The 21493-nt window shown below is 36.9% G+C and overlaps 1 protein-coding gene across 1 annotated transcript in view; it reads right to left on the reverse strand.

Annotated features, from left to right (window-relative positions):
- Positions 1–21493, reverse strand: part of PTPRQ (protein tyrosine phosphatase receptor type Q) — a 127964-nt gene that overhangs the window by 49465 nt on the left and 57006 nt on the right. The window contains exons 36-43 of the mRNA XM_061369360.1: positions 20993–21153; positions 19293–19438; positions 14204–14369; positions 13448–13738; positions 12893–13168; positions 11964–12115; positions 9984–10125; positions 8309–8578 (exon numbers count right to left, since the gene is read on the reverse strand). Of these exons, the coding sequence (XP_061225344.1) occupies positions 8309–8578; positions 9984–10125; positions 11964–12115; positions 12893–13168; positions 13448–13738; positions 14204–14369; positions 19293–19438; positions 20993–21153 (1604 nt within the window). The remainder of the gene's footprint in view (positions 1–8308; positions 8579–9983; positions 10126–11963; positions 12116–12892; positions 13169–13447; positions 13739–14203; positions 14370–19292; positions 19439–20992; positions 21154–21493) is intronic.

Raw genomic sequence — 21493 nt, forward strand, 5'->3', positions numbered from 1 at the left:
GTAACTGGTTGCTTGGTGGCTGCCAAGAGAATGCTGGAAACACGTACCTTCACTTCACAAATGTGCAACTGGCAGAGCCATGGTTGGCACAACTGCAGCCTCTGCACTTAAAACAAGGCAGGTTAAAGAGGCTAGTCGCAGGCAGAAAGAGCAATGCCCATTGCTAGGTAGTATGATGGGCTTTCATTCTCAAGGAGAATACACTTTTTGCTCTGTTTCAATATGGATGATGACATTAAAAAGAACTGGGAGCTAGCAATGTTGCAGTAAAGATGGAAAAGATCCTTGGCAGTTTCACAGAACTAGAATTTTATCAGGAATAGTAACAGTGGCTCTGATTTGTGCACTGTCACACAGACCTAGAAAAGTCTAATAAAGCCAGCCTCTCCTTGTATTTGGTGGAAAGACAAACTCCCAGAGAGCAGGGGAAAGAATGGAAGGCAGAAAAATTATTTTTCCCTTTCCATCCTTTTTCCCACTGGGTGCAGAAGGAGCCCATATACATCACCGTCAACAAGGCTGAAGCTGGCATGTAAGTTTTTCCTGACAACACTACATGAAACCCATCATTGTGAAAGATCAACTTGCAGGTATCATGATTTCGGACATATTTGACAAACACTTCTTTCATGCAAAAGCTGTTATTCCTATTTTATGTCACCATTTTTTTCAGTTTACTATGAACCACATAAAAAAAAGTATTTCTAACCTATGAAAGAAAGGGTTGGTCAGGAGAAGACACAGGAAAATTTTCTCTGAGAATGCCTACACAGACCTTTAAAATGTAATCAGAGCCCTAAATGTTAGTCAGTTCAAAATCTAGTCAATTTTATCCCATTGCTTCCATAGACAAGCCAAATCTAAGTGTAATCTTTTATTAGATCATATGAAAAGATGTGATCTGAGTTTGGAGCAAATTAGAGGTTTGGTTCAAGGGTCACAGTGAGGAGCAGTGACACCCAGTGGCACACTGTTTCTTGCACTTGATGACTGTGTTCAATGAGACAATTTCAAGACAACTACACTATTGGGTTACAGATACAAAGAGGATTACAATTACTCTAGCATGAAGAATCAGATTTCCATTCCTCAAGAATGACTAAAATTTCCCCAACTTTTTCTCTCCACAGATGGTACTGATTTGAACAAACCATTCCATGCTTCCTAGAGTAATCATGCAGCTTGTTTAAATTTTCTAAACATGACTCAACTATGATGAAGTGATCACTGTTCACACTAAAAACAATTAAAGCAAAAAATTGCATCTTTGTCAATTATTCCTTCAGATTAAATTGAAAGCATAACGAAGATTTATGTATCTGCTCTTAAACACTGCTGCTTTGATATGTGCCTAACAGGGACTAGATTATTATCCCTGGTTTCTAGAAAGGTGCATTTAAAGAAAAAGCATGAAAAAGGCTGTGTTCATGGTGCTGTAGAACACAAAATGTGCTCTGATTAGCTAGCTGGCATACTAGTACCAATTCTATATTTAAATTTCCCAAGAATAATGGGTAGGATCCTTAAAGTCTCATCATCGCGTATCTGACAGTCTTTACCTATTGATCTATATTGCATTTGCTATAATGCAGCCAGTTCTGGGAGTAGGGAGTTTTTCAAAGTTGAAATTTTTGTTGCAATTCATTCTATCATTTTCCACTTAATAGCTTGAAATTCAGCTTCTGAAAGCCAGCCAGAGTGCTGGCAGAGAAGCTGGCCATGAAATATGGGTGAATTCAGTTTCTGGACTAGAGGAGGAATGAGGTATTGTCAGGTTCATCCACCATTGTTCACTTGATGGCCAAATTCCAACAGAAAATGCCTGAAGCGAGATCCACATTGGATTTTAAGCTCCTAAAACCTATTTATGTGCCTTAACTCCCACTGAAGTTGACAGGAAGCTAAGCACCTAAATAGAAGTTACTTTCACAGATCTTGGCCTGGTTCCCTATGCTCATCTGGCTGCAATGCTAATCAGCCTTTCCAAAGCTGGTAGATGCCTCTGAGATTAAGTTTTCATTTGAGAACCTAAATTAAAACAATTCCTGGTAGAAAAGGCACCAGGACTGTGAAAAGACTCGGATCAAGTTGAACTGGGCCAGGTGAGAACCAACAGAAATATCTGGTAGAAAAAGTCTTCTTCTCAATACAAAGATAACCTAAGGGCGGGAAAGGACAAACACACACACACACACAGAAACTACTGAGAAAGAAAAAAGTTATGGCTTTCTGTAAAGACTTCTGTGGAAAGCAATGACTACAGCTGTGCGGGCCGGGAACAGAAGACGGTAACATGATAGGGCATAGTTCCTAACAAAGTTAATAAAAAAAAGTCTGCCTACAGAACAGCTGCTTGTAGCTGGAGTTTGGATTAAAAGAACAGCGGCAGCCTAGAAGTCTGTTGGGTGGTATTAAGAGCATCAATAGGAGGAAAGTGAAGAACAAAGTAGAACAGATAGCAACGGGCACACAACCAAAAGACTTTATAAAATGGAGGTATCTGCAAAGAAATGTAATATTCTGCTTTGATTATTAGTTTTTGAAAGCTTAGTTACCCAAAGGAGTTCCCTAGTTAAGCTGATAACCCTGACCGACTAAATACTACCTTAGTATAGACTGCTAGCTTCAGGGGTCATGATATAAATTCCTGATCAGTACGAATAAGGACATCACAAATAGGTCCCAAATGATTTTACTAACATAAAACCACAAAAACCTGCAGGCTGTTTTTCCTGTGACTTGGGAGTGATACTATCAGACATGCTTTAACGGAAATTGCAAAGTTGAGAACATGTCTTTAAAAAGCCTCTCTGGACCGTATTTCTTAGTCCTTGGCCCATTAGAAAAGAGTCTCTAACTGTGGGATCTAAGCATTGACAAATCAAATCCTACAAATCTAGGGAGAAATACACATCTTTAAGATAAGCTTAGAAAAGCAGCGAAAAGCTGTGAGTACTCGTGTTTTAAATTAAGTAAGCATACTCAGCTTTCCAACAAACTGGACCACTGTCTACTGTTCAGTAAACAATACATTTGATCTGTAAATGCTTTTAGTGTCAGCTTTGTATGTATACATCACTATCATTTCTTATACTTAATGCAGAGTTGACCTAGTCCTTACCAAAAAAAATTCTTTCATCTTACACTATATGATTCTTCTATTTTTATCCACCTGCTTACAAAAATAACATCAATACAATTTCATTGGCAGCAACCAAGTGATACCTGCATTGGTCTAGTGAAGATTTGACATCAACATCAAATCCATTAATTTACATTTGGACATAACAACTAATGCAAAAATCTAAAAAAACCCTCTCCTCATTACATAAAGAAAATTGAAGTTGGGAAACAAAAGTCAGTTTCAGTCATCTTGGATAGAAGTGTTTCAAAGATTCTTAGTCATGATTCACTCCATAATTTTTGGATGCTTTTACTTTAATGCAGTTGGGAAACATGAACTTTCAGCACTGATTGAACATATGTGGAACACTGCTCTATCTGTAGTAGTGACAGGGGACACTGAAGCTCTTCCATTTTCAATGCTGTGGCTCTGCAGTAGGTTAATCATTCTGGATTATCAGGCCAACACACTTCACTGCACACTGCATTGCATACCATGCTGGGGCCCTGAAGAGCCCTTTAGGGTACAAGCTTAAATATTTTTTCCAGTGAATTATGGTCACCTGTAGTTCTCTTCCCAAGCTAATGAGGAAATCCATGCAACTCCAACTCAGAGCTGCCATGTCTTAAGACATGGATTTATGGTGAAGGAAACAGAGAATTTGATTGGATATGAAGATGGCTTTAAGCTCCTGCTATGTTTTGTGCAGGCCTAGATGAAACAAAGGCCCGTATTTTCCAACAGACACTTCCATCCTGGAGATACAAATACAGAATCTTTAAAGGCTCTCCTGTCTAGAGACAAAAGACATTTTGTGCAGAACAACAGACAATGTTAATTTGCTTCTTGCACACCAAAACCTAAGAAATTTTCCCGTTACTAATTCTTTGAGACACTACTCATTTATGCACATATGTCTGTGTAGAGCTACAAGTTAGTTTAGCCAGCAAGATTACACACCGATTAAATAAAAAAAAACGCTTTTTGGGCAAATTTCTAGTCATATTTCTTTTAAATGTAAGTTATGAATGAATCTCTGATTAGTAGATGTCATGGTTTAACCCCAGCCAGACAGCTTGTTCACCCACTCCCCCCCATTCTTGCCCTCCCCCTACTCCTGGAGGGACGGAGAGGAGAATCAGAAAGAATGCAACTCCCACAGGTGAGATAAGAACAGTTTAGTAACTAAGATATAACACAAATCACTACCTCTACCACCAATAATAATAACGATAATGGAAATAACAAGGGAAGAGAATACAACACCTCATCACCAGGCGACCGATAACTCGCCCCCCCAGCCTGACCAAGCACCGACCAATACCTCCTCCAACCCTGCAGTCCGGGTAACTCTCCCAGTTACATCCTGGGCATAACATGGTGTAGTATGGAATACTTCTTTGGTCAGTTTGGGTCAGGTGTCCTGTCTCTGCTTCCTCCTGGCTTCCTCTCCTCCCTGGCAGAGCATGAGGCTCACAAATTCCTTGGCCAAACCAAAACATCATTGTTATCAGCTCTGTTCCCAGCCCGAAAGTCAAAACACAGCACTGCACCAGCTACCAAGAAAGAGAAAAATGACTGCTACTGCTAAACGCAGGACAGTAGAAAACAAATGGTAAAGACTGTCACCATAGTACAACAGGGGCCTCAACCTGTTCCAAGACACTGTGTTCACTTACTTAAGTAGGACTAGCAGTAAGCAGGGAAAAATTACTCTGCACGTCTTAATATTACAATCACTACAATGAATATTTTCAGAGAAGAATAAAAAAATCTATCAAGAAAAATCTAAATTAAAAAGACTGAAAGAAGCAGCAGTTTTCTTTCATGCTTTGAACTCCCCAACTGTTTTATTTTTATTCTTAACTGAGTTACTATGACAGTTGTCCCGCACTTGTGAGTTAACTGAAACTTCACAGCTTTAGCATGACTTTTGGAGAGCTTTCCTACCATTTTATGGCTCTTTCTTCCTTCTAAAAATTCACCCAACCTTAATGAGATTTTAATATATGCATTTTCTTGAAAATAATCCAGCTATTAAGTCATAAAATCTTAACACATTTATGCACATACACTTGCTATATTATCTTTCATACCCTTTATAATATATTTAATCACAAAGTAATACTACTGTTAGACAGTTTTTAGAACATACTGCAGCCTACAAAAGGTGGTTTACCATGACATTGGAGCTAGATTAGAGACAAAACTACAAATCTCCTCATAAATTTAATCTCCATGATTCATATTTAACTGTACCCAGAGATGAACAAGTTTACATTAAAAAAAAAAAAAAGGCAAATAAACTTGCTAAGAATGTAAAGGTCAAACACTATGCAGTGAGACACTGAGCCAAATTCGATTTCACTTTATGTCAGAAATAAATGCATTGTCAGTGACTCAGTGCTGGCTGCATATGCTGTGACTAATCTTAGACTACCATAAATAAGAAGTTGACAACAGCTATAAAACTGTTTCCATTCCCATCCATGAATCTCCAATTCCTAGTACCCAGTCACTACAAAACAATTCATGCAAACACACAGTGAAGGAAATGTCCTAATAATAACTAGTTTGTTGTAAATATGACTAAGCAACATGTAAACCAATGCTAAAACAGCAAGGAAGGGTCTGCCCAGTGTTATGTGGCAAACGAAAACCCCCAAAACCCAACCTGTAGTGTAGTATAAATCCTATAAATCCTTCACTTAGGAAAACTCCCCATGATAAGACTCATAAGCCACATGTTGGTACAAAATAAAGTATGTTCTTTTTTTCTCCTGCTAGTACAACTCTGTGTTACATATACCACAACAGGCTAGCAGTCTGCCTCTCAAGCTCAGGCTTAATACCACATCTACAGCTCCTCCAGGCTCTCTTTGAGCACTAACTAATAGCCAACTCCAAATTTCTCAGAAATCACAATAGTTAATTTTCCTAGGTTCCAGGCTTCTTTAATAGTACTAGAAGCCTTTCCCACATCCTCCAAGAAGTGAGGAAGCCACGAAGCTTCCTGCTATCTATACCAGAGGGTAACATGCCTCTTATAAGACCATGTCCAACACCTGAAGGTTTTGGACAAGTCCAGTTTTTAATCATGCATCAGCCCACCTGTCTGCATACCCATTCCAGTCTTGCTTGAACTGTGAGCCAGGGTTTGCTGGTCAGAAACCCTGATTTAAAAGAAAGGGTAGAGAGTTTGAACTGCAATTGAGAACTGTACTTTGATGCATGATCACATGCATCCACGTTCAGCACAGTAGTTAAGCTCACTACAGTATTTCCAGCCAATGCTGTGAGATATGAGCATGCTTATCTCTAATACTTAACACTTCCTTCGAGGGTGGATTAGAAACCTTGCTGATGGACAGAAGTTTCTGAGCAAACAAGAGAGTGGATTACTCAGGCAGAAGTCTTAAATCACCAAGGTGCCAGGCAGAAGGCATCAGAAAATGGCAGAATTTGTAGGGGAGCTGTTGCTTTTGGGGAATTTAGAAGGAACATTTTTACTATAAACAGGTATGAATATGCCACCTTATAGTTCAAAAATAGGAAATGTGTCCAGGCTTTAGTGGAATGGACAGTATTATGAGGGTCAGTCATCACAGTACAACACTGTCTGTTTTCACCATGTTGGTCATATTATACCAGCAAAGGGCTGCTCTGCTTGTCCTCATTTGGAGCTCAGCCATTTGATCTGGAAACAAAGCAGCAGTAATTCAGCTGGTGATACAGACATGGTCTAGATTCATTGAGACATGCACATTCTCAAGTCTGATTGTAAGAAATGTGGAAATGACATCTTGGAGAGATCCTCTTAGGAGAGATCCAAAGGTTGAACTCGAAGAGCTGTATGCACTCAGGAAGACACCAACAGGAAGTCTGAACGTAAGGGTAAGTCTGACCTCAATGTTTAGATGTCTGCACAGGGTTCTGCTGCCCTCCTCCACATGTCAGCCAGAACCTAAACCCCCTTGCAGATACAGGCTACTATTTGACAGAACTGAGCAAAATGCACTTTTTCAGTTGAAATGTATATGAGAATGAGAGCCACAACTCATCTTTTAAGTTACTCAATATTACAAAAGCTAGGTTTGGTTTCTAAGCATCAGGGGATACAGTTTTGCTTCCCCATTCCACCCCCATGCTTCCCAGTGATCCAGCTGTCCTGAATTATAGAGCTCCTCAATTCCACTGCTTGAATTGATGCCACTGAAGAAGGGAAAAAAAACCCAAACCAAAATAAATGTTGTAATCACTCCTGTAATTCAGTAGGAAAGCGAAGACTTTTTTCTGTGTCCTGCTTGCTGAGCATTATTTTTTATTTTTATATTAAAAGATCACTGAAGAAGAAAATTAACCCAAGATAAATAATCTCAAGAGTAGAAATCATCCCTGACTGGGGAAGAGAACTGAAACAGGCATTTGCTTCCTGGGGTTGCGGTTCCTCTCCACTTTCAGTTTAGGAGCTAGGCACATAGCTATTTACACAGAAGCAACACTATATTTTGCATATAATTTCATCTCCAGGTTTCAGGTTTCAAATGAAAGCACAGCCAGGATTGGATGAAATGTGAAGTGTGCATAGAAAGAGAAAGGAGGACACACGTTGGGTGAGAATTTTGTACTCCAATGCCAAAAAGCCTGCCTAAATTCTTCTTTGGATTTAGCTCACAATTTTCTTTCTTGTTAAAAATTACTATCCATCGACAGGAATGACAAAGTTTGCTTGAAGAAGTCAAATTCTTCTGAACTGCACAAACTATGAACAGCTTTATTGTCAATCAATGCAGTCATAGCATTGGGCTCTGGTAGAAACAAAACAAGAAAAATTTTGCTCCCAAGTTTTTGTTCAGATGCACAATATCAAATATGTTAAGGGCACAAGGAGTAAAGCAGAGATTATAAGACAGAAAAATAATAGGTGATCAGAAATCAATAAAGTAGCCATTTAATTTTAACACAGAAAAAGGTAGTCTGTGCTTTTTTAAATGGCAATTAATTCTCAACACCAAGTTTATTCTAAAGCAGGACAAACAGGAAGCCCTGTTTCTCTCATCCACTATTAGCAAGAAATTTAAACAACAGAAGGATTTAGTTGCCTGAATTGAAGCTGGTATTTTGGTCTGCTTGTTTCATAGTCACCATTTAAATTAAATAGGATTAATTTGAATAATTTGTTACCTTTTTCTGGAAGTGTAGTAGCATTGCAGATCTGTTCTTCACCACCACCAGCAGACGTTGCAGCTTTTATTTTAAATTGATAGGTAATATTGGAAGGCAGATTTCTAAAAATATGCAGTGTATCATAAAATGAAAAATTTGTAGAATTTCCTTCAACTGTTATGATGTAATGAGTAATTACACCATTGGATGAAGCAGGAGGGTCCCACTGCACCAGGATCGATTGCCAACTCATTGCAATACAGTGAAAATTCTGAACGGCATCTGGTACTTAAAAGATACACACACACTGAAGATTAACATTCCCACACAATTAAAATGGCAATCACAATGTAGTCAGAGAAGCAGACCTGATGTTTATAGCAAGGGTCAAACTTTCCAGTAGCAGACAAATTGATAAAAGAAACACACAGAGAACAAAAACATGTTTTGGTCCTCATTAGATGGCTCATTTCCAAAATCTGGGCTGGAGGAAAGGAAACAATGCTGCAACTAGCAGAGCATACAATCTGACAAAAAGCTGTAAAATTACTAGACCACACTCCTGTGGGCAATGTCTTTCCAGCATGTTTTAAGAAAGTATCACAAGTATGGAACGTCAGTGATGAAATGAGGCAAGTGATGGATGACCATCGTTCTTGGGCAGGACAGCCTCCAGCTTCAGGGATCCAATTGCCAACCTGAACCAGTTCAGCAATGGCCCAGACGTCTCATAGTTGTAATTTCTGGGTACAATAAAAAGCATAATTTCTCCCAGAACCCCTGCTTTATCAGCTCTGGAAAGAATATTTCACTTGAAGTGTGGTCTTGAAAAAAATGCAGTCACCCCATGGGATATTTTGACACTTCATGTGCTCCCTTTGCTGTCAGTTTAAAGGAACCTGGATGTTCAGACACAGACCTCTAACCCATGCTAGTCCCCTGGCACTCACAGCCCTTATTAAAGTACAGGAGCCTGGGGATCACTCTGACCTGGCTAAGGAGCTACAGTTTTGCACAAAGGCCTGTTTCACATATCTGCAGAGCTCCCTGGCTCTTTTTAGTAAATGTTGAATATTCACTTTCATGTAATACAACTTTTCGTTTCAAAACAACCTTCAACTTCAAAAGATATGTAGAAAGCACAAGCCAAAACTGCACATAATTAATCAAGCCTGCTATATTGTGTAGTCCTCCTCAGTTGTTAGGAAGAATAAGATCTAACAAGTTAGGATACTTAGTGGCTATCTTCCCTTCCAAAAATAAATCTTAAAAAATGTTAAAAATTTGTACTTGTTTAACACAGTTTCCAGATCATTTGCCAATCTTTTGTCCAGCTGCTTTTGATACTGCTAAAGTTTCAGTTATTTTCACAGGGATCTGAATTAACGCTTTGATCTACAAAGACTGATATCTAATTTTCCTCCCTTTATCTGTGATGCTATTAAAAGATTTATAGTAGCCATATAAGCCTTTCATTTCAGATGAGGACATTTCTAATTCTATACTTCCGACATCAAACTTCAAACCCAGCCTATCTGGTACAATAGGAATGTGAATCAATGTTACACAGGCAGAAGACGATGAGATAGTGTTATGTTACATTTCTTTTGAGAGAAGAGGAAGACTGTTGTTCAGCCATACAAGGAAAATACATACAAACAGAAATGCAACTTAGGAAAATGTCACATCTAACCTGATTCCATTGTTGTAAATTGAACAGCATTACTGAACTGATTGCCATTCCCAAGCTTGGTAAATGCAGAGACACTGATAAAATAGGGGCTAAATGGTTCTAATCCAACAAGGTTTGACTCGTGGTTTGAACCTGAAATGTTCTTAAAGAAGGAAAAATTATTAGTATGCAGTTAATCTGTGTAAACATTGTGGGCCTCACCTTGAACCCACTGAAAAGAACAGAAGATTTACAGCCACAGTCTTGCCTCTTCTACTCTGAGTAGCTTTCAGTCAAAGTATCCGTTGAACTCAACAAAAAAGAATTCAGGGTCAAATTCTTCCTTTCCCTTATCCTCTCCCTCTTTCATTGTGGCTCACGAGGAAGATATGCCAAGGGATGGTATCATAATTACCATAGTGTTGTTAGAACAGATTAACTCCACATATGCCTTTTTTTTACCAGTATTGAAAATTTGTGTCACCTCCACATTGCCACATCACCCCCTCTCAAATTCTACTTCCTTATTACATCACTGCAGTGGAAGATGTCCTGGACCATAATTTCTTATTTCTTTTACTCTACCTTAGCCAGACACAGAGACTAATGAAGAGCTTTGGAAAAAAAACTAAAAAAGAAAAAAAAAAAAGCATGGTTCAGTTCCTGGTAGGTTTTTTTTTTTCCCAGGGAAGGCAAGGCATGTTTTGTGCAAATGTTGAGCGAACTATAATAGCAGCAGAGAAAGAGCTGAATTTCAGCAAGAAAACCTTGTGAACATCTTGTGGGATCCAAGTTATTAGAGAATTATGGTCCCTAACTACAGTATTTCTATATAAATTGCTCTGCCTGTCTTGCTGCCACAACCTAAATCTACTTTCTTGCCCATGTAAGATCACATGAAAAAAATGTAAGGCATAGCAGATGCATTCGAGTGCTCCAGCCAGTTTCTGTATTCTAATAGGGTTTGAGTCTGCCTCAGATGGATAGAAGTGAATAATCCTTGGTCGTCTCCATGAGTGCCCAAAGAATGTGTTTCCAAAGGCAGCTGGCTTTAAAAACCACTATTTCTATTCTTGTGCTCCCCTCTTCCAAGGACTATGGAAGAAACTGGGATGACGCCAGTATTTGATTCCAAAATTGGGAATAACAGCAGCCTGTATAGGAGGTAGCACAGTAAGCCACAATGATTTCCACAATACATACACTTAACAACACAAGCATTTTCTTGCATGTTGTGCAAGAACTGTATTGCTGAGGGAGCTGGGAACAATGAGGTTCCTCACAGTTCCACAGGTTCCTTACCTGCATGCTTTAAACTCGTACCTCACTGCAGCAATGTCTTTTCTCTGTAGCTTTTACAAGTGTCTCTGGTGAACAGAACTCACTATATGATTCTATGATTCTATAGTTTACAAGCCCGAGATACAATCCTGGCCTCAGCCTGCTGCCTTTACAGTCTCTTGATGCCACCCAAGCAAACAGATTTAAGCAAATACAAATGTCTTGGTCAATTTTTGCATATAATTTTATAGCATCTATTTCAGTTAAAATTTATTCAGTTATCCTTATTCTGCAAAAATAAAAAATGCAAACCTCTAAACAGATTTAGCCATTTTTCAAGATGACAAGGAACGTCTTTCTTTTTTGAATCTTGAAAGTCTGCAGATACTAAATAGTGAAACAAAGAAATCCACAAAACAAGCAGCTTCTGTCATTAGCTAACATAAAACTTACATTGAAACATGAACTGAAGATTAATAAAGCTCATCATTAATGAAATATTAGAAGCTCAAAGCAAATTAAAATCTAAGAATTCTTTTCTACCTAATTTTTGAAATTGAATTACAGGAATGGTGGGAGGCTGCCTTAATAAATACGAGTTTAAAGGAGATTCATAATTCTATGAGCATAACAGACATTTAAAATATTTGTTATATATTTTATTCCCAGAGCATGAAAAGAGTATTTTAAAAAATTAACCACTGTTAATGATAAACATACCTGATAAAATAGTTTTCCAGTGTTGTTTTGATAAATCTTAAAATTATAGCTCATAATAACACCATTTGCCTGGGGACTTGGATCCCATTTTAGCCACACAGAATCCGCAGTGTAGTTGGCAATGGTCAAATTCTGAGGTGGAGCTAGTGGCACTGCAAAAGAGAAATGCTACTGAGTTCCAGATCACAAATAAGCCAGGCAAAACCAAGCACTTTGGAGAATCAGGACTTTTGTTGCCATTTGTATCTAAACTCAACAAAACAGTACTTCCTTGCTATTTACATATTTTTCTTTCTCTTTGGCATCAAACAAATTCAATTAACCTGGAATACATGTGTAGTCAGCAAGGGATCTTTTTAAAGATCTATTAATCTATTCATCACTTAAACAACCCCATTGTCAGAACTAAGGCATGTCATATCACATATATTGCTGGAATGCAATCTACTTCACTTCCTACCTCACATATTGAGTGCAACTCAATATACATTTACAAGATCTATCATCTACCATGTGGGTGAGAAGAGGTCCATGTAAAGGAGACCTGTGTGAATGTGTCAGAAATACTTCCATGTTTTATAATATCTCAATTATGTGGAGGTATGAAGAGAAACGTATTGATGCTTGCTTCAAAATCCCTGACACTTGGCAAACTGCAACACATTCCAAAGGCAAAAAATACATTTCTCCCTGGAGTTATTTTTGTAATCCTGTGCAGAATGTGACCTCCTCTTGCACACTGTGGTGGGAGGAGGAGAACTCGGAAAAAACTCCCCTTCTAGCGTTTCCTTCTGAAAGCTCTTCACACACACACCAATGGAAAATGGATCTTTCATCTCAGCTTTTTCCAGATCTGATGTTCAGATCTAAGACAGATGCAGTAACATATGGCAAATATTTCAAAGTTGGTTACAACTGAATTTGCTCACCTGACTCATCTGTGTAAAACTGAAGCATGGAAAATGGACCAAGTCCTTTTATTGTTCTTGCAGCTGCATAAATGCTGTATAATGTGAACGGTAGAAGGTCTTCCAAGACGATAAAATTATTGGTGGTAGAGAATGAGCTATTCCTTTCTGGACCAAATAAATTTAAATCATAACTTGTTATAATACCACTTGGCTTAACAGGAGGATCCCATGAAATCATTACTGAGGTAGTTGAGAGGTTTGAAAATGTTTTGATTATAGGTGCTGATTCTGGAACTACATGAAGAAATAAGAAAAAGAAAAACAAGGATAACCTCAGGAAAATACCAGTTACAATGAAAAGTGTCTTTTAGTTATCAATTAAAGTTGTGCTATGACTGGAAAATTCTATTTCATGGTCTCAACACAGAAATGTCTAGCAGTTGTTTGTATAACAAAAAAGCTTTAAGTAATATGAGAAAAATAAACAATCTTTTCTGGTTTTCCCTTTCTAGAAAGCTATTTAGTTTTTTCTTCTACATTTCCTTAGGAATGAATAAAATATACTTATCTTACCATCTTCATCGGTTCTTATATGCAAACTTAGAGCATGCAGTTCAGAAGATCCTTTATCAGTGGCTGGCGTGATTTTCAGAATGTAATCAGTATATTTCTCCAGATTGTCAAAAACGATGCTTGTGTTGTAAGTAACGAAAGACAATACCTTACTGGTTCCCAGTTGCAATAAACTTAGAGAAACATGAAAGAAGACTAAGCCATTTGGCTGGGATGGTGGAAGCCAGCTTACATTTACAGAAGTTGAGGAAATGTTTTGATAGACCAGATTTTCAACAAAACCATCTGGGACTATGAAAGATAATAAGCAAAAAATAAATGCATGTATTACAGTAATAAAGCATCAAAAACTAAAACAGAAATAAATGTTCAAAGTATTATTAGTCTGCAAATCCCACTTGTAGTATTTTTTACAACTTTTAAAATTCATTTATGCTTCACTATAAAAAGCAAAATATTTTGAAGGCATGTATGAACAGCCATCTATGTTGAATTTGTTTAATAAAAGTCTTAATGATGGTTTAAGACAATATTTGTATTTCTGGTATCTAAAGAAGCAGCTTGTGAACTATGTTCTTAGTATTAAAAGACTCAGATCAAAATGTCTTCTTTGTGAAGAAAAATACTGTAGTACTTACTGGGTTTGGTTTTTTTTAACTTTGCCATCATAACAGTAAAATAATTTTTAAAGTTAGAGACTATTTAATAAATAGAAACACTGATATATACTGAGCACTAAAAAAGTTATTAACTTACTGTCCTGATCTGTATACACGTCTATTATTTCACTGGTTTTGTTTCCATCTCCAAAAGCTGTGCTTGCAGTTAACCATAGAGTATAATGGCTGTATTTTGCCAAGTCATCCAGAACTGCAGACTGGGACATATTGCCATTGCTGTCATTACCATAACTTGTGAAATTCTAAAGGAAATAAAATAAGTGTTGCAATTGAAAATGTTATTTATTCACTGATTTCTCTTTCCAGTTTCCCATTTAGCCATTACCACCACCAACAGATGATTCACCTTACTGTTCAAGAGACATAGACCTAAACTTTGACTCCTAATGAGTCCTGATGTTTACTGAAACACTCAAGTAATTTATTGTATGATGTCTGTTGTTACTCCTTATAAGTACTATAGAGTATGCAGTTGACTCCTCCTGTTTGTATTTGTTGACTGCCAATCCACCTTTTTATTAAAGCACATTACATCTGTAATATTGCAATGTGTTTATCCATGTTGCAAACAAGAAAACAACAAAAAGTATCATCTACTAGGTGCCCATAGATTGATTACACGATCACACATGTGACTTCCTTGCCTGATCTGAATGATGGAAAGCAAAGGACTTTCTGCATAGCAGTGTTTTCATGTTGAGCTGGATTTTATCCACCCCCCTGATGTGCTGCCGAGTACACGTTCCAGTTATTTGGCCTGCCCACAATTGTCGGTGTAACATCTTATTCACACACTCTATCTCCTTAAAATCAAAGCTGGCTTTAAATTAAATGCTTTCCTAAAAAAGAGAGGCTGTGACTGCAGACTTGCTGAAACAGGACAAAGGTGACTGTAATGTTTGTATATTTAAATTCAGAAATACCACATATAAACAGGAGCTTACTAAAACCACATGCTAAAAAATGGGTTGTAATTCCCTTGAAGAAAATTCCTGCTGAAGAAGCCACTGCGATATGCTCTACCAGTTGAGCCTGTACTGAGTGCAAACTGATAGTTCAGTATGCAGTCTTGAGGACTGCCACCAATACATATCAATTTATATAACTAATGTAACACTTCACCAATTTTTTGTAGAGACAAAATGATATTTTTTTTTCGCAGAAAGCAATAGGTGATACTCTCACTTATTTACCAGAGATTTTTACACCAATATCTGAGGACCTAGTTTCGCCTGCAATCAGTAGTGCTCACATAACACAAGTAAACAGTTTGTCAGTGAAAATGTAAGCCTTTGTTTTGGACGCAAAAGAGATGCTGCACAAATTGGCAGTATAAATTTTTACAGCCACTCCTATTAACTTATTAAAGCACACTGTAGGCTTGTCTGAAAGACAAGGTTAGGTGAACATCAGTCAAAATGCAAAGGAATTTCACCTTAATATATGACTTTCTTCTAAACGTAGATGCAAGCTTGCACCATCTTCCTGTAATTAAGCAAAAGGGGCTGTGAAGACCTTTGCTTTACATTTGAGTAAGGTAAGAGACAGGAAAAGGAGAATCAAATTCTAAGGTATTTAATTAAACTTTTCAATGCTCAAGCACAGTATAATGTTCTGACCCAGAAACACCACTTTACTATCCTATTATTATTATTAGATATTCTAATTATTAATAATTAACTTTTTTGCAATATCTAATATTTTTAAAAGACCTTAACTAATTCTCTCAATTGTCAAGGTAAAAATGTCAAAGGTATTGTAATTATTAATAATTATCTTTTTTTGCAATATCTAATATTTTTTAAAAGACCTTAACTAATTCTCTGAGTTGTCAAGGTAAAAATGTCAAAGGTACCACAGCAAGTTTTGATTCTAGATTTAATACAAATTTACTGGTACGAACAGCTGAAAATCCAACTCTTAGTTCAAAAATATACCTTAATTTAGTCAGCTGTCCAGCACTTAGGGACTCAGTGAACAAATATGAACACTATAACAATAGGATTTTTGGTGGTTCAGCAAAAGCTTTTTTAAGTGGTAGTTATCTGTCTGTGAGTAGCCCAAGGACTGGGGATTACATTAAACTTCTGATATAACAAAATAGTAGAAAAGAATGGACACATAATTAAGAGTAAGGGTGAGCAGGAAGAAGTGTGTGGGTACAAACTGAGAAAAGATGGAACTTGCACTAATTGTACCCTGGGGATAGAACACTATAGGAAGTTTTACAATTAACTGTGGCTACAGATGAAAGCAAACAGCTTGGCATCTTTGGCTACAGCTGAAGAAATTCTTCCTTCTGTCTCTTTCTTCATCCATACATGAAAGAAGTTTTGACATAGCAAAGTATCAGATTATTAAAAGCAGCTAAGTGTAAGCAATACACACAGGCCATGAAAGTGCCAGCAGAAACTAGTATCTTCACCTCAGGAAGCAGCAGAAATTTCCACTGGCATAAAGCTGTAACTAGTTGTGTACAGGCAACACAGGGCTGCTGTTCTTCACTGTTAACTTTTTTTCCTTTTCTGTTTCCTTCTTCAGGTTCATTGTATTACACCGTTGTTTTAGACTATCACACACTTGACTCTGGTAATCAGGTGAGAGTGGTGACACTGTGAGGGCTAATCTAAGCCATCCCTCGAGGAGCATAATCTACACTGTTCCAGTATCAACCTAAGTGAAGAAGATGTTTCCTTTTTATGTGCAATAGTGTATTTTAAGAAAGTTTCTCTTTATCCCTATTTTGCTCACACTGGTAAAAGAAAATGATTGATCGTTAAGTTAATGTAACACATTGCTTGCATCCCTCGTCTGCATCCTGAGGACAGACCAAACTGAATTTCACTCTGAACTCTTACCCGGGTAAGTCATGTTCACTTAGGTTGACTTGAAGTACAATGGATGGATGTTTGGGGTCTATTGTTCAGTCTCTAGAAGGGCTGCGGGCTTTTTTTGTCTACTTAGCTCCTGGTTCCAGTGCGTGATGTGCCAGAGCAGGACAGTTGTTATCTGTACTGAAATCCACACATTTCCCACTTTCTCTCTAATAAAAATATAAGTATAAAAAGCTTGAATAAAAGAGTTTATTCAAGCCAATTATATCAATTATAGATCAGTATTTAGCAATGAGACAATTACTTTTATAGATCTTTTGACTTCTTTCCCTTTACTCTGCAGCTACTAATTTCCTGATTTTAAAATATTCATAACCAGATTCTCACATATTCTCAAACTCCTCAGGCATGTTAAAGCCTGTGTGTGACAACTGAGACCTTGAGACAGCAGAGTAGCACTAGCTTTACTATGACTTTAATATCTATTTCAGATTATGACAACATTGGAAGATGTTTATTTGCTTGATATTCTTGAGCATCAGGCAGGATGGTTTTTCCTGCATCTAGAAGACATGCTTTAAGGCTTTGTCCTCTGTTACTATGTCTTGAACAAGGAAGCAGATGAAAGACTACAGAGAATGACTGCCTACAGCAGCATGTCTGAGAAGGTGGGGTTCCTAGAAATTTGAAAAGATCAGTTTTTTAATTTACCTGTATAATTTCCAAACTGAAAATACGGTTTGGATAAACATAAGCAGAACGGTGACTTAGATGCAAAGTATTCAGCTAAGGATTATTTCTCTCCAAGCTCATGCAATACAAAACTTACGAAGACACCCTGCAGCTATAGGGTTATACTCCTACACTACAGACAGTTGTAAACTGTATGTGTGCATGCACTCATACAGCTTATAACTATCTGTATATGCCACAGACCCTCACCTTGCTGGGCCACTGATACTTTGTTCCATCTTCCCTGTCTTGCTCCTTCATTTCCAGATCCCTAGGTACATCCAGAGGGATTTTAGCTCTCAGTGAAACAGTTTCAGCTTATTCGACTCAGAGTGCCACCTTCCTAAAGGCAGGAATAGCCCAAGTCAAGAGTCTTCCTCTAAAATTGCTTCTATTGAGAATTGAATAAATGTAGACACTGTTCATCAGATGGGCTAATTCGGTTATAAAGGTTTCTCCAGGGATTTGTTAGGCTAAGAAAAATTCTACCAACAGTAGTGTACAAGCAGTGCAAGCAGAGCCTGAAGCTCTGACCTGTAGCCCTTATTTTAATCTCATCATAATGTCAGTTCATGGCATGCCTGCACCTAAAATCATGCAGACAGAGCCTGGCAACCACACAACTTCACAGAAGTCGGAGAAGTGTATACACTGAAGTATGACAGCAATTACTCAGTCACAGGTATTTGCAAAATTTGTGAACACTTTTTTCTACTTATCCTCAAACACACGCATACCTCACACTAGACGTCTCTTGAGCATGAGGTTAATCAGTAGAGGTATTTTTTCATGCATTAGTTTCTTCATGAATATTTCTTTCTTTTCTTCCACATATATAAAGCTTGTGACCAAAAACCTGTATGGGAAGCTTATTTCTTCCTCTTATAAGGAAGCTTATTTTTTCTTATTGTATTTCTGTATCATAAAATATTCTTAGACAGGAGAACAGAAAAACTAGGTATAAAATTAATATATGTGGTGCATAACTAAGGATGAAAGTAGCAACAGAAAAACCTACATGTAAATGTGCATATCAAAAAAAACCCTACAAATAACTTTTTGCCTTTTATGCTTTAATTGAGGAATCTCAGTGTCTTTGTTTCAATATACAGAACAGTAATTTCCTTTGCAGAGTAACAAAAATATGAAATAATAATGTATTCACTACTTAGACATTGTCTTCCTGCTTTCAGTACTGTAAAAACATGCATTAAAAAAGTAAAACCAGAACTGTTACAGAAATGTATTCAAATTGAAAGATTAGACTAAAATAAACAATCTTAAGGATTTGTAATGAATGCAATGTCTACCTATGTTGTGCATATATTAGATGTGTATATATGCACATACATATAAACTTTGAGTATATATAGAATATACAGAAGACCTATTTGCTTTAATAGTTAGATGACTGTCCAATGAGAGGCACAATTCAAGATGTTCTTCTGTCTTTATAAGTTTAAAAACTGCCTTGTGATAAAGGACATATGAAAAAAAAACAATAAATTGTTAACCTTAAAACTGATTTAATCTTTAAAGAATCATTAGAACACTTTACTGAATTCTACAAAAGAAGAATGAAAAAAAAAAAAAGCTTACCTGTATGAGTATTCCTGAATTATTTTTGAAGTAAACTGTGTAATACAGTATATTTCCATTAGGCTTTTGAGGAGGAGACCAGGATAGTATTATTGATGTGGAAGTAAGGTTCCTGTACACAACATCTTTTGGTGGATCACTTGGTGCTGGAAGAATGTTAAGTTCAGCATAACTAACTCAAGGTTTTGTACATTTTAGTGCCCAAGAAACATTCACTATAGGTTTGACAACATCCTATGTTAAATTAAATAAATTTCTGATTATGGTATAAAAACTGCTTCTGAAAATGATGAAATAAAATAGGAGATGTAAATAAATTCTAAAAATGCAATGTTTTGGTTTTTTTTTCAATATCTGTTTGTATTTATCTGCATTTGTAAGCAGATACTCTTATAGTATTTGTCCTGTACTCACTGCTTTGGGCACTTGGTAAGTCTAATTTGCAGCCATGGAAGTTGACTGAGGCCTCTACATTCTATATATGCTTATAGGAAAAAAAAATTATTTCATGAAAAATAAATTAAAAGCATTGTTCTCCTTTTGCTAATGATAAACAGAATTTAGGCTCCCAACTCAATTAGATATTTCAGATACATAAGCCTGGAACAGTATAAGCATTTCTGTTTCTCCTCTTTTGTCAGCCTGTTAAACATGGAGGAAGGACACCTTTATGTCTTCAGTTTACCTCTCCTCCTAACAGAAATGCAGCATATGGGCATATGGTCTTTTTCAGTAGCACAGCAATGTAGGAAACTCAAATTCAGTTCCTTAAGTTGGTTTAAGAGAATTTAAATCCATGTTTCTTGCCGTCCAAGAAAGTGCTCTACACAACATGCTGCAGAATACTGAACACTATAAATTACCTTATCTCTCTCGCTTTGTGCTCTTCAAGTTTGTATAAAATACTAAAATATTAATTTGAGGGGGAACTCCACAATCAGTTCCTAAAAATCCTGCCCTAAAAAGTCAGTTTATGTTCCCACTACAGCTTCCAGAGCAAAGAAAGGGAATACCTATAGCCTGATGATTTAGATGACAGTCTTTTGACGGATGGCTTGGATGGCTAGTCCTGCCAGTGATTGTGTGATGGGAAATCAGTTTATCTATGCAGGATGGTTCTGAAATATGGCTGCACACTATCCATTTTGGAACGCGTTATAGCAAAAGAATTGACAGGAAAACCAGAAACAATAATTAAATTGAATGACTTTCAAAGCACAGTATATAGTATGATCCTTTACAAAAGTCATCTACTGTGTTGAAATTATAAAGTCATTAAAAGAAACAAATCACTGTACACTTATAGATTTCATTTTCAAATTGAAACCATTTCAGACTTGTGAGATAGACTCTAAAGAGTATCTTTTGTATTAGAAGTTGTATCACAGCAAGATAAAGCAAAGAGCTATTAAAATAGATTATAAAATTAATTTATTTCAACATTTTAAATTAATTTAGTTTAATCTTACTTGTCTTGAAGAGAAATGCAAAGTTTTTCTCAGTAAATTAACAGAAATACCCATCATAACTTTGTAGAGCCATAGATATATGTACAGACACACACGCAGACAGGCAGGTAGAATATCTCTTCTTGAGCAGCCAAATGCCACTCCTACTTCAGTAGCTTTATTAACTTAAATAAGGCTGACAGAAATGTAAGCCTGAATTAAATGAAAGAGTCATACTATACATAAGCTTACCTCCTTCAGAAGTTCTGAATGTTATAGTATCAGTTTTTATGTTCCCATCTCCAAATCTTGTACTTGCTGTTAGGTAAGCACTATATTCATGGTTATATTCCAGGTCTGTGAACTGCAGCGATGTTTCTGTTACATTAACACTCCTTTTTGACATCTTATTCCTAAAGAAAGAGTTATTTTGTTAATTATATCTACACACCATTTCTGTATGTATACAACTGTGACCTAAGACACACAATTGAAAAATGCAGTATTGTGGTAACTACAAATATTTTGACATTTTAAAAGGCTGAGATAACTTTTGACTTTTATGTTGACAAGCACACTTGTAGGGTTGCATCACAACAGTGCTCTTATTTTTGCTTGAAAACCCTCTCTCCACAAACCAGAACAAAACCCCCACAGAAATACATTTGTAAATGACATCAGCAAAGACAATGATTATACAGAATTTCAAGGAGAAGCATGTACATTTAGTAATTACTATCAAATGGTTATGTA

Source organism: Neopsephotus bourkii, unplaced genomic scaffold, assembly GCF_033783945.1.
Source record: "Neopsephotus bourkii isolate Nb327-2 ecotype Australia unplaced genomic scaffold, CSIRO-AGI_Nbou_v1 NB_1493, whole genome shotgun sequence".
In the NCBI taxonomy this organism is placed as follows: domain Eukaryota; kingdom Metazoa; phylum Chordata; class Aves; order Psittaciformes; family Psittacidae; genus Neopsephotus; species Neopsephotus bourkii.